Raw genomic sequence first — 12,214 nt, forward strand, 5'->3', positions numbered from 1 at the left:
ACGGAGGCGGAGCCCAGCCCAGCGGAGCGCGAGTTCGGCGTTCCCGCCCACCACGCCGCGCTCCCTGGTTCCCCGCCGCGCTTGGCCTTGCCTGAGGGCGCGCCGGGGAGCTGGAGGGAGGGTGCGGCGCGGCGCGGCGGGAATGGCGAACTCGCGCTCCGCCGGGCTGTGCTCCGCCTCTGCCCACCAGCCCTGCTTCTAGAGTAGGGCAGCTGCCCTAACTCGCCCCGTGGTGGGTACGCCCTTGCTTGGCTCCTTACAGTCCTGTTGATCAGCTACCACTCTGCGTCCTAGACGGGATGGCCGACGCACCGAGGGACACCGACAAGGTCCTCTCCTTCGCCAGGCCAGGTAAACCTGTGTGCGTCCTGATCGTCCCAGGACAGAGTTGAGTCTCCCCTGGCAGCACATCTCGCTGCACGTGCCTTCATATGCGAAGCCTGTTGATAGCAATCGGAAACACAGAAGCCACCTCCTAGCGGCCCGAGGAGGTCTTTGGCCATAAGCGTAGCCGGGGGGGGGGGTGCAGGAGGGCAGCTGCCTCCGCCAAGTCAAGTCAAGCAATAAAAATACTTAACTGACCAATTGCGTCACAGATAGAGTGGTTCTCCCTCTCCCCAACAAAGGTCCTGTCCTCGCCTAACATAAATCCGGCTATGCCCTTGCTTTGGCCTCCCCCAATAAAATATTTGAGGGCTGCCTCTTCCCCCAAGTTGATGGGCATTGCCATTCAAATGGTGTGTGTGTGTGTGCGCGCACACACACACACACACACACAGCATCATGTGCTTGATTATGTTGGCACCTCTGACTTGAGTAAAGAGTTACTATTACTCCGTAAGGCGTTACAAATATCTTCAACACCATTAGGATACACAGAACAGCAAAAATGAAGACAAGGAAATGCCTCACAGTCCTTTGGACTTGGGGTTCGGGTTGTCCTATGCAGAAGGCAGTCTCTTATTCCGCTCATGTTTTAGCACTGCAAATATTTAACAACAGGCCTGTACAGTCATACCTCGGTTTAAGTACGCTTCGGTTTGACTTACTTTCAGTTTAAGTACTCCGTGGACCCGTCTGGAACCAATTAACCCCCTTCCATTACTTTCAATGGGAAAGTTCGCTTCAGGTTAAGTACGGATTTCCAGAACTAATTACACTTTTACTTCGGGTTAAGTACGCTTCAGGTTGAGTACTCTGCGGACCCGTCTGGAACGGATTAATCCACTTTCCATTGCTTTCTTAAAAAAAAAATTTTTTTAATTAATTTTGCACAATAAAAAAAGAACATACATAACATATCTACTCCCTTCTTCCACCCCCCCCCCATGAGCCCCCTCCTGCCACGAGGGAGATCCATGCAAGTGGATAGGCAAAGGCAGTCCATTTTATAATTGGATTTGTTCCCTCCCCCTCCCCCCCAGAGCCCCCTTCTGCCACCAGAGAGCCCTAAGGCAACTAGGGAAGATAAAGGAGGGTGTCCACCCAACCATTTATCCGTACTTATCTTATATAAAAGAGAAAAAAGAGAGAAAAAGAAAAAGAAAAACACAAGAAAAAAAAAGAAAAATACATTAGCAAATCAATATCCATAAACATAATTTTTTAAAGGCTTCCCCAACCTCCCCCCTTCCCTGGTCTTCATTTTTAATTCTTCTTTAACAGTTTCCTTATCATTATCTCAATTCTCTTTAACAATTTTTCTGATCTTAATTTAATTATAATATTCCTTTTATCTTATAACTTCTAAACTTAACTATTGTCACTTTCATAAAATATCTTGAATCCCCCTATTCAAAATCTATTTTTCTTCCCTTGTCTAATTTTTCCCTCAAATACACCTCCATAACTTTTAAACCCTTTTTTCATTCCCAATTTTAATTTACAATATAACTATCCTCAATATACCCTCCCTTCCCCAATTCCCAGTTACCCCCCTCCATTCCAGCGAGGTCCATAATCAACCATCCAGTTTCAATCCTGTTAATCAATCCAATTAATCACATGTCCATTCTCCCTTCATCCCACCCCCTTTTTCCAATGTCTTGCAATCCAAGCATCGTTGTGGCCCCTCTGAGTTTTTCCACTTCTTTGATTGTCCTTTTCCTTTTCCTTGTGGGTGTTCTGAAATTCTGTCAGTTCCTGTCCTTCCCTCCACAAAAGAGGGGTATTCCTCATATCCTCTTGCTGTACGAAATCCTCTTTTCCTTCATGGTGGACATCATTTTGATTTGTACTGTCACTGTCACTGTCTTTCCATTCAATTTCTATGCTATCTTCGTCTGAAGAATCATTGTCAGTGTCCTCCACCTGTAATTGTTGTTTTAACTCTTGCAGTTGTATCTCATCACGACGTATTCCAATTCTCAGTTCCCACAAGCTTCTCAAAACAATTTGCTGGAACTTGGGTGAATACCCTTTTGTTGACATAGTTCAGTCCTTTCAAGGTCAAAACTTATCGTAGGGGATGGAAAATGGTCGCTGCTTATTTTCCCAGTCACATTTTAACAAACTGGCTGCATTCTCCACATCCTATTACATGAAAATCCAAACTAATATTTAATATAAGTTCCACAAAATCTGAAGACTCTTTTCTTTCTTCTCCTTTATAATGTCTTAATAAACTCGCTGGTCTGCCGATCTACCAATTCCCGGGAAGAGATAGGGTTTTCCCAATTCTGTTTCCTCTCTCTGCAGGGAATTTTAGTAGCCAATGTCCTTCTCCCCTTTTACCCTGCTTCCAGGGGAGAACTCTCTCCTTTTTTTAAGTCTTTGAGGATATCTTTATAATACAAAAATCTTCTAATCACGACTTCAGGTATTTTTATTAACTGTGTCCTAAGTTACCAGTGGGAGGAGATGGCTTCCGTTTTTTCCCTCTCTCTCCCAATTCCAAATTAGCTTCGAATAAAATATTTGGCAGTCCTTACTTACAATCTTAGGGACCCAGGTGGCGCTGTGGTTAAACCACTGAGCCCAGGGCTTGCTGATCAGAAGGTCGGCGGTTTGAATCCCTGTGACGGGGTGAGCTCCCGTTGCTTGGTCCCAGCTCCTGCCAACCTAGCAGTTCGAAAGCACGTAAAAATGCAAGTAGATAAATAGGAACCGCTATAGCGGGAAGGTAAACGGTGTTTCCATGTGCTGCTCTGGTTTGCCAGAAGCGGCTTTGTCATGCTGGCCACATGACCTAGAAGCTATATGCTGGCTCCCTCGGCCAATAATGCGAGATGAGCGCGCAACCCCAGAGTCGGTCACAACTGGACCTAATGGTCAGGGGTCCCTTTACCTTTACCTTACTTACAATCTTGTTTTCCAATTTGTTCTTTTGGAAGAATCCAGCGCTCTCCGCCTCCGGCTCGGAGCTTCCCTCCGCTAGGGTAACGCTGTCGCTCAAAATGCCCCCCGCTACTTATACCCTCCTCGCTCCGGGGCTCTTACTAGAGCTTACCGGGGAGTTGGGGAGTCCAGATTGGGGCTCCGCTGAGCAAATTCGCCCCCGGAACGCTCTACCCGGGGTTCTTAGGGGCGCAGCGTCGCTATCGCTGCTCCCCCCCCTAGCGAAGATGGGTCGCCTCAGACACGAGACAAAACCCCGCCGATCGGCGCTGGCGCTGGACCGGAAGCCCACTTTCCATTACTTTCAATGGGAAAGTTCGCTTCAGGTTAAGTACACTTCAGGTTAAGTACAGACTTCCGGAACCAATTGTGTACTTAAACCGAGCTACCACTGTAATAAGTTCAGAAAGCTTGCAGGCCTTTCCAGACTCTAGAACACCAGAAGTTCCCATCTAATATCTGAATTGGTTCATCTAGTTCAGGGGTCAGCAACATTTTTCAGCCGTGGGCCGGTCCATCGTCCCTCAGACCATGTGGTGGGCCAGACTATATTTTGAACAAAAATATGAACGAATTCCTATGCCCCATAAATAACCCAGAGATGCATTTTAAATAAAATGACACATTCTACTCATGTAAAAACACGCTGATACCCGCACCGTCCGCAGGCTAGATTGAGAAGGTGATTGGGTCGCATCCGGCCCATGTGCCTTAGGTTGCCTACCCCTGATCTAGTTAGTCCAGGATTGAACCTGGGGCCTTCTGAATGCAAAGCATGTCGCCTGCCACTCAGCCCAGCCTGACTTACCTTGACTTTGAAACTGCTAGGAAGGGAAGGGGAATACGTACTATATTTTATGCTGGTAAATGTGGGCTCACTGGATCCAATCACCCCCTCCCATCAATATTATTACGCAAAACAGTGAGAAGAGCATTGCCTTCACATACCATTCTACTGAACACTCTGAAAATATTGAAGGAGTCTGAGCTAAAGAAGTTCAAGGGCAAACTCTACCATTTCTCCATCAAGAAGGGATTTGTGAATATCTTAAAGGAGTTGATGGAGGAAGCAAGTGTTTCGGACCTCAGCCAGCTGCTCCTTGTCTACTATGGCCTGGATTATGCCTTGGAAGTGATGGCCAGAGTTCTGGAAGCCATCGACTGTGAGCCACAGGCAGACAGGGAAGGTAAGGAATTTGGGAATAAATAGCCATTGGTTTTGAACAATGCTCATCATTGCTATGTGGTGATTTGAACCCTGCAAGAAGTTTTGGGTCACACCAAATAGCCACAATATGTAGAAAAAGAAAAAGGAAGTGAACATGTGTACCCCAAAATAAGCTCAGGGTCACTTCAGATAATATGCTCACTATCCAGGTTACTGTCCTCTACAAGGTGGCATTGAGTTGTCTCCAGCCCAATGCTTTTGGGAGGCACAAAATGCCATTAAGGGTGTCTGCCCATGCCAATGCCTAGACAGCATCTTAAAAAGCAGAGACATCACCTTGCCGACAAAGGTCCGTATAGTTAAAGCTATGGTTTTCCCAGTAGTGATGTATGGAAGTGAGAGTTGGACCATAAAGAAGGCTGATCGCCGAAGAATTGATGCTTTTGAATTATGGTGCTGGAGGAGACTCTTGAGAGTCCCATGGACTGCAAGAAGATCAAACCTATCCATTCTTAAGGAAATCAGCCCTGAGTGCTCCCTGGAAGGACAGATCGTGAAGCTGAGGCTCCAATACTTTGGCCACCTCATGAGAAGAGAAGAATCCTTGGAAAAGACCCTGATGTTGGGAAAGATTGAGGGCACTAGGAGAAGGGGACGACAGAGGACAAGATGGTTGGACAGTGTTCTCGAAGCTACGAACATGAGTTTGACCAAACTGCGGGAGGCAGTGCAAGACAGGAGTGCCTGGCGTGCTCTGGTCCATGGGGTCACGAAGAGTCGGACACGACTAAACGACTAAACAACAACAAGCCCATGCCAATAATAGCCAAACTCTGTGAAAGAAAGGAAAAGGAGTAAGGCAGGAAATGAAAGGTTATTTCCCACAAATTTGCTGTGCAGTGAGTTGAAATGCAGTTTCCTCTAGACAGTTTACAATTCCCCCCTAATATTTTCTGTAACAGTTTTACTTTAAAATATTTATTGCTTAAAACTGAAAATCTTCAAACCCATATCCTATTCAAGGAGGAGAAATTGTGTTGTTTACTCAATCTGAAGGGGCCAACATTTGCTGCACAGATAAATTCTGCCTCCTTTGAACAACTTCCGGCCCTGCGGTTTAGATGCAGTCAAGCATGCTTTGACAATACAGACATTATATGGACTTTGCATTCAACTCCACTCCCATTTGCCATACACACTGGAAATATATTTATGTATTTGGGGTGGGGGTGGGGAGTCAGTGTGATCCCCCCCCCCCCGCCCAGGGCATTGGATGGAGATTGAGAACATAAATTGTTTTGCACCAATAATTGGGGGGGGGGCAATTAAACAAATAAGACTTGGGGGGAGGGAATAAACAACGGGTATGGATCTTTCCCACCCGCAGATGACCTGGTCATGCCCACTGATGTGGACAGAATGCAGAGAGAGGTGGGAAAGGAAAAAGTGTGGTAAGTTCATTGCTATTTTGCTTGGCAAAGGGCTAGGACTCCGTTCTGGAAGCATTTCAGGTTAGTTTGCATGAGGGAACATTAGAAATTTCCTTGGGAGGGAGATACAACTAGAAACAAGGATGGACAAATCTGTTACTGTGCTAACGTTTTGGGTGATAAGTAATAGTTTTCTGGTCAATGTGGGGAGACTCATCTTTGAAGAAATCTTGGGTGCAAGGCCAGAGGGCAACCTATCAGCCAGTTCAAGCTTCTGTAAGCTCAGCCATTGGTCATGCTTTGCAAGCAGAAAATGTCACTAAGGCCAAGCAATGGGGTACAGCTTGGAGAAAGATGCAGAATGGACCACAAAGACTAGATCTATTCTTGACAGTTATTAAAGTGGTGGCAAATCACATCATAGTTTCTTTTCATTATGGATTATTTAAGCATGTTTTTCGGGCGGCAGATGAGAGTCAGATTGCAGATGGCCGAGACGGTCGGTGAGGGCAGGAGACCAGGGGTGGGGAACCTCAGGCCCAGCTTGTATCCTAACCAGATTCTAAGGCTTTCTTCCCCTGATGCGTAAAACAAATTGAACATTTCTGCGACAGGCCACTGGAAGGAGTCGCAATCTCTGCTAAGAAGATTATCTGCAAGGGAAGAAAATAATTAATTGAAATTCTTGGAAGAAACATTTTACATGTGTTATACTCTCACTATATTATCACATGGAAAGAATACTGGGACTTGTTGGAAGCAGAGGAAGACTCCAAGGAGAAAAGTAAAAAATTGCTGCGTATGATCCAGGAAAGGGGGGAGCAAGCTTGTTGCCGGTTCCTTGAATGTGTAGAAATGGAACATCTGGGTTCCATCCAGAATGTGCTGCTTGCAATACATGGTGAGTTTGGCTTCCTAAACTTCAAGGACAATGCAGCTTCCTCCTTCCTCATTGCAACAATCAATTCAGGTAAAGAATTGTATTTCTTTTACAGGCTCAGGGCAAGATCCAATCTGGACTTCTGGCCACTTAGGGCTAAGGTTAAAATCCCCCCTGTTTGCAGAGGATGGAAGGAGCAGGAAGATGGAAAACCCAGCAGGTTCTGGGGAAAGTGACCGGGGTAGCTGGTGCCCCAGTGAGGTAAGAGGATGCAGTTTTTTTAATCATTTGCATTACCAACCTATAGTAATGCACTGGTACTTTTAAAGCAAAGGTTCCGAATCTGAATTTCCAGTTCATTGTGTACATTAATTAATAAACTTGCTGTTCAATTCCAAAGGCTGGTAGTAGCAAGGCTACCTCTAGACAGGTGGCTGCTGGTGCTAAGAAATCGTCACACTTCTGCAGAATTGCCAGCGGTATTGCAGTGGACTTTCCATGATGTGATTCCTGTTTAGCAGGGGTCCTCAAACTTTTTAAACAGGGGGCCAGTTCATTGTCCCTCAGACACTGTTGGGGGACGGACTTTGGTTTGGAAAAAATGCGAACAAATTCCTAGGCACACTATTTTATTTGTAGTGCACAAAAAACAGGAAAAGCAATACAATATTTAAAATGAAGAACGATTTTAATCAACATAAACTTGTAAGTATTTCAATGGGAAGTAAGTGTGAGGGGCTTCCGGTCCGTCGCGCTGGCAGAATAGGACGCAGGGACTTCGCGCTCCGAAGTCCCTGGCATCGCGGGGGGGGGGGGAGTCCGCAGAGCGAGCGGACTCCCCGCAAAAACACCGGGAAGAGCGTCCCGGTGGCATAGCCGCCCAGCTGTTGCTCCAGAGCTCAGTAGAGCTCAGTAGAGCGATCGAGAGCCAGCGGAGTGGAGTCGCGGGAGCCATTTTGGGAATCATCTTACCTCCTTGAAGCGAAGCTCTGAGTCCTTAGCCTGCAAGCGGCGGATTCTTCCAAGAAAATAAAAGATTTCTACAAAGTAAGTGAAATCTCCATTTGGACTCTAAAAATATTAATTTGGAAAATAGGGAGAGATTCCAAAAAAATGGAAGTCGATCTCTTCCTAACGGTTAATTAAGAGGCGCACTAAATATTCCAAAGCCGAAAGGAAATTTATTTGCTTTTGCAACCCAAGAGAAAGAATGACTTTTTACCCCTTCCCAAGCCCTGGAGTCGGCACCCCTTGAGGAACAGCAAGAGTGCAAAGGGGGAAAGAGCTTTGACAGCTGTCAAAGCTGTCAAAAGATAAGAAAAATTTACAAAGAGTTTTTGAAAGTTTAATTGGCTACATGAATATGCTAAAGGTAAAGCATTCGGACATGATATGGTTTATATGTGGAAAAGTTAAAGACAATAAAAGGATTAGCCAAGATGGAGGAGAGCGTGTGGTGAATGGAAATTTCCAGCGTGCTCTGTCCCCTAATCTCCTGCCTGCTTGTGGTTAAAAGAAGGAATGAAAACAATGTATTCACCAAACTTCCAGGAGGTGGTGTTGATCTATTTGGGAATTTTGAAGGATATTCACAGGACATTGCAACACTCCAGTTCAACATGTACAGAGACTTTGTTTCAAGATCAGGACTTAGAGGACGATGCTGAAAGCCAGTTTAAGATTAAAGAGCAAGAAATTGATACTGCTAAAACTGAGTTGGATTACAAAAAACAGGTTTTGGAGGAAGTACAATAAGGACTTGGAAAGAAAGAAGACGAGATCAAGGAGCAACAAAATGAAATAAAGATTCAAGAAAAGAAGACCCCTGGAGGGACTGAAATTTGGAGATGTGTAATAGAGGGAAAGGAAAGGCAGAAAGAGGGCGGAACAGAGGCCTGGATTGGGAAATGGGAAAGATGTGGGGTGGGGTGAAAATTTTTAGCTAAGAGATATTTAGGCTGAATGAACAACGGTTTCTGAAATCTTGGCTTGTTAAAGGAAATGCTGATCCGATTGGGGGAAAGGTACCGGGGGGGAAGGGGGGTGAGTAAAAGTAAATTGTTAAGATCTAGATTAGAGAAAGGAGTAGATACAAAAATGGAGTTTTCTGGAGGGAGAGAAGAATGGCTGGGGAAAGGAATTTTAGATTTGTATTAAATGCTTATGTTTTGATAGGTGTCTGGGCAGAGAGCCACCTTTCTTCCTCTCTTTGCTCGGAAGCACCTGGTGGCAGGGGGTGCTCTGATGGGGGAGGAGGGGGGGAGGGAAACCCAGACACAAAAATGGATCTCCTTTGGAAGGCCGCACCTCATGGGTTCCCCTCGTGGCAGGAGGGGACCCGTGGGGAGGGGGCACGAAGAAGGAGGAGGATAAAGTGAATATTTAAAGGAAAAGATTTTAGTCAAGAATAGAAAATCCGCCATAATTATGTCAAGAAATTAAGAAGACCAGGAAGATGAGATTCGAGGAACCCATAAGTACAATGTTAAGATATAAGAATTGGAAAATTTATTTGTTTGTTTTATATGTGTTTGTTCAAGGTACAGCTGGGGGAAACCCAAACCATGCTACTCTTCCGTACCTGGCCTCCTGGTGGCAGGGGGGGGCTGGGGGTGGAGGAGGGGTGGAGGATGAACTCAGCCTTAAAATGGACCCCTTCAGCTCTCAACGCCTACTGGTCCTACTGGTGGCAGAAGTGGACTGGTGGGGGGAGGGAGGATGGAGGGACAGAATATATACATAATGTTGTGTCTTGTTTTTGTCTATATAAAAAACTAATAAAAACTATTATAAAAAAGGGAAGTAAGTGTGAGTTGCAGCAGTCCTATGCAGGCAATTCCCCATTTACATGGGGATTACATTCCAAGGCACCGCACACCTTTGTGAAATTGTGTGCAATTGGAACACCAATGGAAAAGCCTACAAACACTTAGTTCCATCCCTGCCCCTTTTTGTGATGTTTTTAGGTGTTTCTTTTTAAAATATTTTTTTATTAAAGATTTTATTGGTTTACAAAAGTATATGTCTTGTCTCTTTTTTCAGTTTGTAAAGTCTTTTCCACAGATCCGTTACATTTGTTATGATACGTTAGTGTTGATTATAGTATAAGGTCAGGGAGGGGAGAGGAAGGGTGATGTGGTGAAACTTAAATTATTTTTTTATAGTGTAGGTACCATCATGTGTTTTTTTACGGCATTTCTGATACAGCGTTTCTGAGTCACTTCCGGGTTTGGCATAATGCGTGCATGAGCAGTCTCACACATATTGGACTAGCGTAAATGGGGAGTACGGGGTGTGTGTGTGTGTGTGTGTGTGTGTGTGTGTCAGATACCGACAAGAATGCCCTGTTTTCAGATGGGAAAAAAGATCTGGTATCCACACTAATGGTTACCATTTCCTTGTAGCAGCTTCCAGAAAAAATCAAACCAGACGTGGTTTGGGACTCAGAAAGGGGTCACGAAGCATACAGGTGAGTGAAATCACTCTTGGATCTTTTAAAGATTTCTCACATCAGGAAACAGTTTCTACTGTGAAATGAATTTTGGGATTCTGACCCTTTGGACAGGTGACATAGCTCTGAAGATCTTCTTCCTTCAAAAAGAGTTTAGATCTTCATCTCTCCACCTGCATTGGAAGTACTTTCAAATGCTTTTGTATATGGATTTTTAAAAAATGTTTATATAGTTTTTTTAAAAAATAAATATGTAACTATTTTAAACTGTTTTTATACTTTTCCTTACCTCGTGGTTCTAAATGTTTTGTTTTCATAATTGTATATTTCATTGTTATAACCTGCCCTGGGCCCTTATGGAAAAGAGCAAGTAAGGAAGCTAAAACAAACAAATAAATGCTCCCCATCTGCATTTTATCCTGTTTTTTGCCAGCTCTTGGCCTATTCAAATAACAAATAGAGGGCTGACTATGGGGCAAACTAGATGTGATGGTGACTGTCCACTTTTTTATACCTGAGTTTCTCCCAATCACTTTAAAGAAGTAATGGAGGGGGGGCTAGGTCCAGTTCTTGAGCAAAAAAGGATACATGTTGTAGAATATTCGCCATGAGAATTTTCACTGAAATGCTAACAGACACCAACACACTGGTGAAACAAGGTGAGTAGCTACTATCCAGTTTACTTTGCAGCCACTCAGGCATTTTAAAGTCACCTTTTCGGTATTGGAAGAAAACGTTTATTTATCTGGCCGTCTCTTAGTGAAAGCGCTTCTCTATGGCAAAATGCTTGAGTGCAACAGAGCGATGTTTACCCAGGCAATTTCCTTCCCTAAACTTACTCCTTACTCGGCATATGAAGGGTCTCCTTGCAGAAATATCGATTAGAACAGCAGAAGAAGTTCTCTTGATCCATGTTCAACCCGCTTCCCCTTTCATCTTCCCCTTTGTGCCATTCAGAGTGTGCTCCACAAAGGCTGCCTCCTTCCATTGTTGGAGATACAGATCTCATATGTGAAGTGAAAGAAGCTGTGACCATAACATACCACTTTGATTCGTGGCCGAAGCTCCTGGAAGAACAGACCACTGAGGAGTTGTATGTCGCTGGCCCTCTGCCCAACATTCAAGTGGATGTACCGTGTTTCTCCTAAAATAAGACGGGCCTTAAAAATAAGCCATGGCAGGCTTTTCATGAGTAGAATAAATATAAGACATACCCCGAAAATAAGCTGGGGGGGAGCAGGTCTGGCAAGGAAAGGAAGGCATTTAAGCGCCTTCGGAAGAGCCGGCAAGAGGCAACAGCGCGCTTGCTGGCGACCTTCTTCTTTTCATGCCACTTGCAGTGGCCGTCTCCATCGCCGCTGCCGTGCTTTGGGGCTTGGCGCGTGCCCACAGCCACCTCCGCAGCCCCTGAGAGGCGGGCTGATCAGGGCTTCCGGTTCACTGCTGACATCTGTGGAAGCGCGGAATAACCCCTCTGGGGAATTCCGAGCTTTTTGGGGTGCAAAGAGGTACTGCAAAGGCTCTGCGGACCTCTAAAACCTCAGGGGGGGGGTTACCCTGAGGGTCGTGGCACCCAGCGGTGCCCAGCGTGCTCTCCTGCACCCCAGATTTCTTGCGCTATTCGCGTGGGAGCTGGGGAAGGGATTGAGCTGCGGGTGCGAAGGGGAGAAGACCACTAACCTCATTAAGCGCAGTCTCTGGCTTCCAGTGTAAAGCGGTGAGCTTCCAAAATTTAATCAATTCGTGGATTATAAAAGGGAAAGCAAGATGGATTTAAATCTGGCGAATTCGGATGGCTGAGGGCGTAAAAAGGGAGTCCGTCCCAGCAGCGGTGTGGAAAATGGCGCAGTAACAGATCGCAGGAATGGAGACGGGAAACTGAAACTATCTGCTGAGTGAGGTACGCTGAAGACCTCTGCTATTCTAGCGAGGCAACAGACTGTCTTTGC

General features: G+C 45.4%; 1 protein-coding gene across 2 annotated transcripts; it reads left to right on the plus strand.

Annotated features, from left to right (window-relative positions):
• The first annotated feature begins 251 nt into the window (after window positions 1-251).
• LOC132593054 (pyrin-like) lies at window positions 252-10,323 on the plus strand. Of its 2 annotated transcripts, XM_060281766.1 has the most exons (5): window positions 252-351; window positions 4,260-4,523; window positions 5,892-5,955; window positions 6,549-7,075; window positions 10,219-10,323. In XM_060281766.1, the coding sequence occupies exons 1-4, from the start codon at window positions 300-302 to the stop codon at window positions 6,604-6,606; spliced, it is 438 nt and encodes a 145-aa protein (XP_060137749.1). In that variant the 5' UTR covers window positions 252-299; the 3' UTR covers window positions 6,607-7,075; window positions 10,219-10,323. The 2 variants fall into 2 exon arrangements, with proteins under 2 accessions (XP_060137749.1, XP_060137748.1); XM_060281765.1 differs by lacking the exons at window positions 252-351; window positions 10,219-10,323 and having other exon boundaries at window positions 4,103-4,523; window positions 6,549-7,582.
• Window positions 10,324-12,214: the final 1,891 nt, after the last annotated feature.

This window comes from Zootoca vivipara, chromosome 13 (genome assembly GCF_963506605.1).
Source record: "Zootoca vivipara chromosome 13, rZooViv1.1, whole genome shotgun sequence".
NCBI lineage: Eukaryota > Metazoa > Chordata > Lepidosauria > Squamata > Lacertidae > Zootoca > Zootoca vivipara.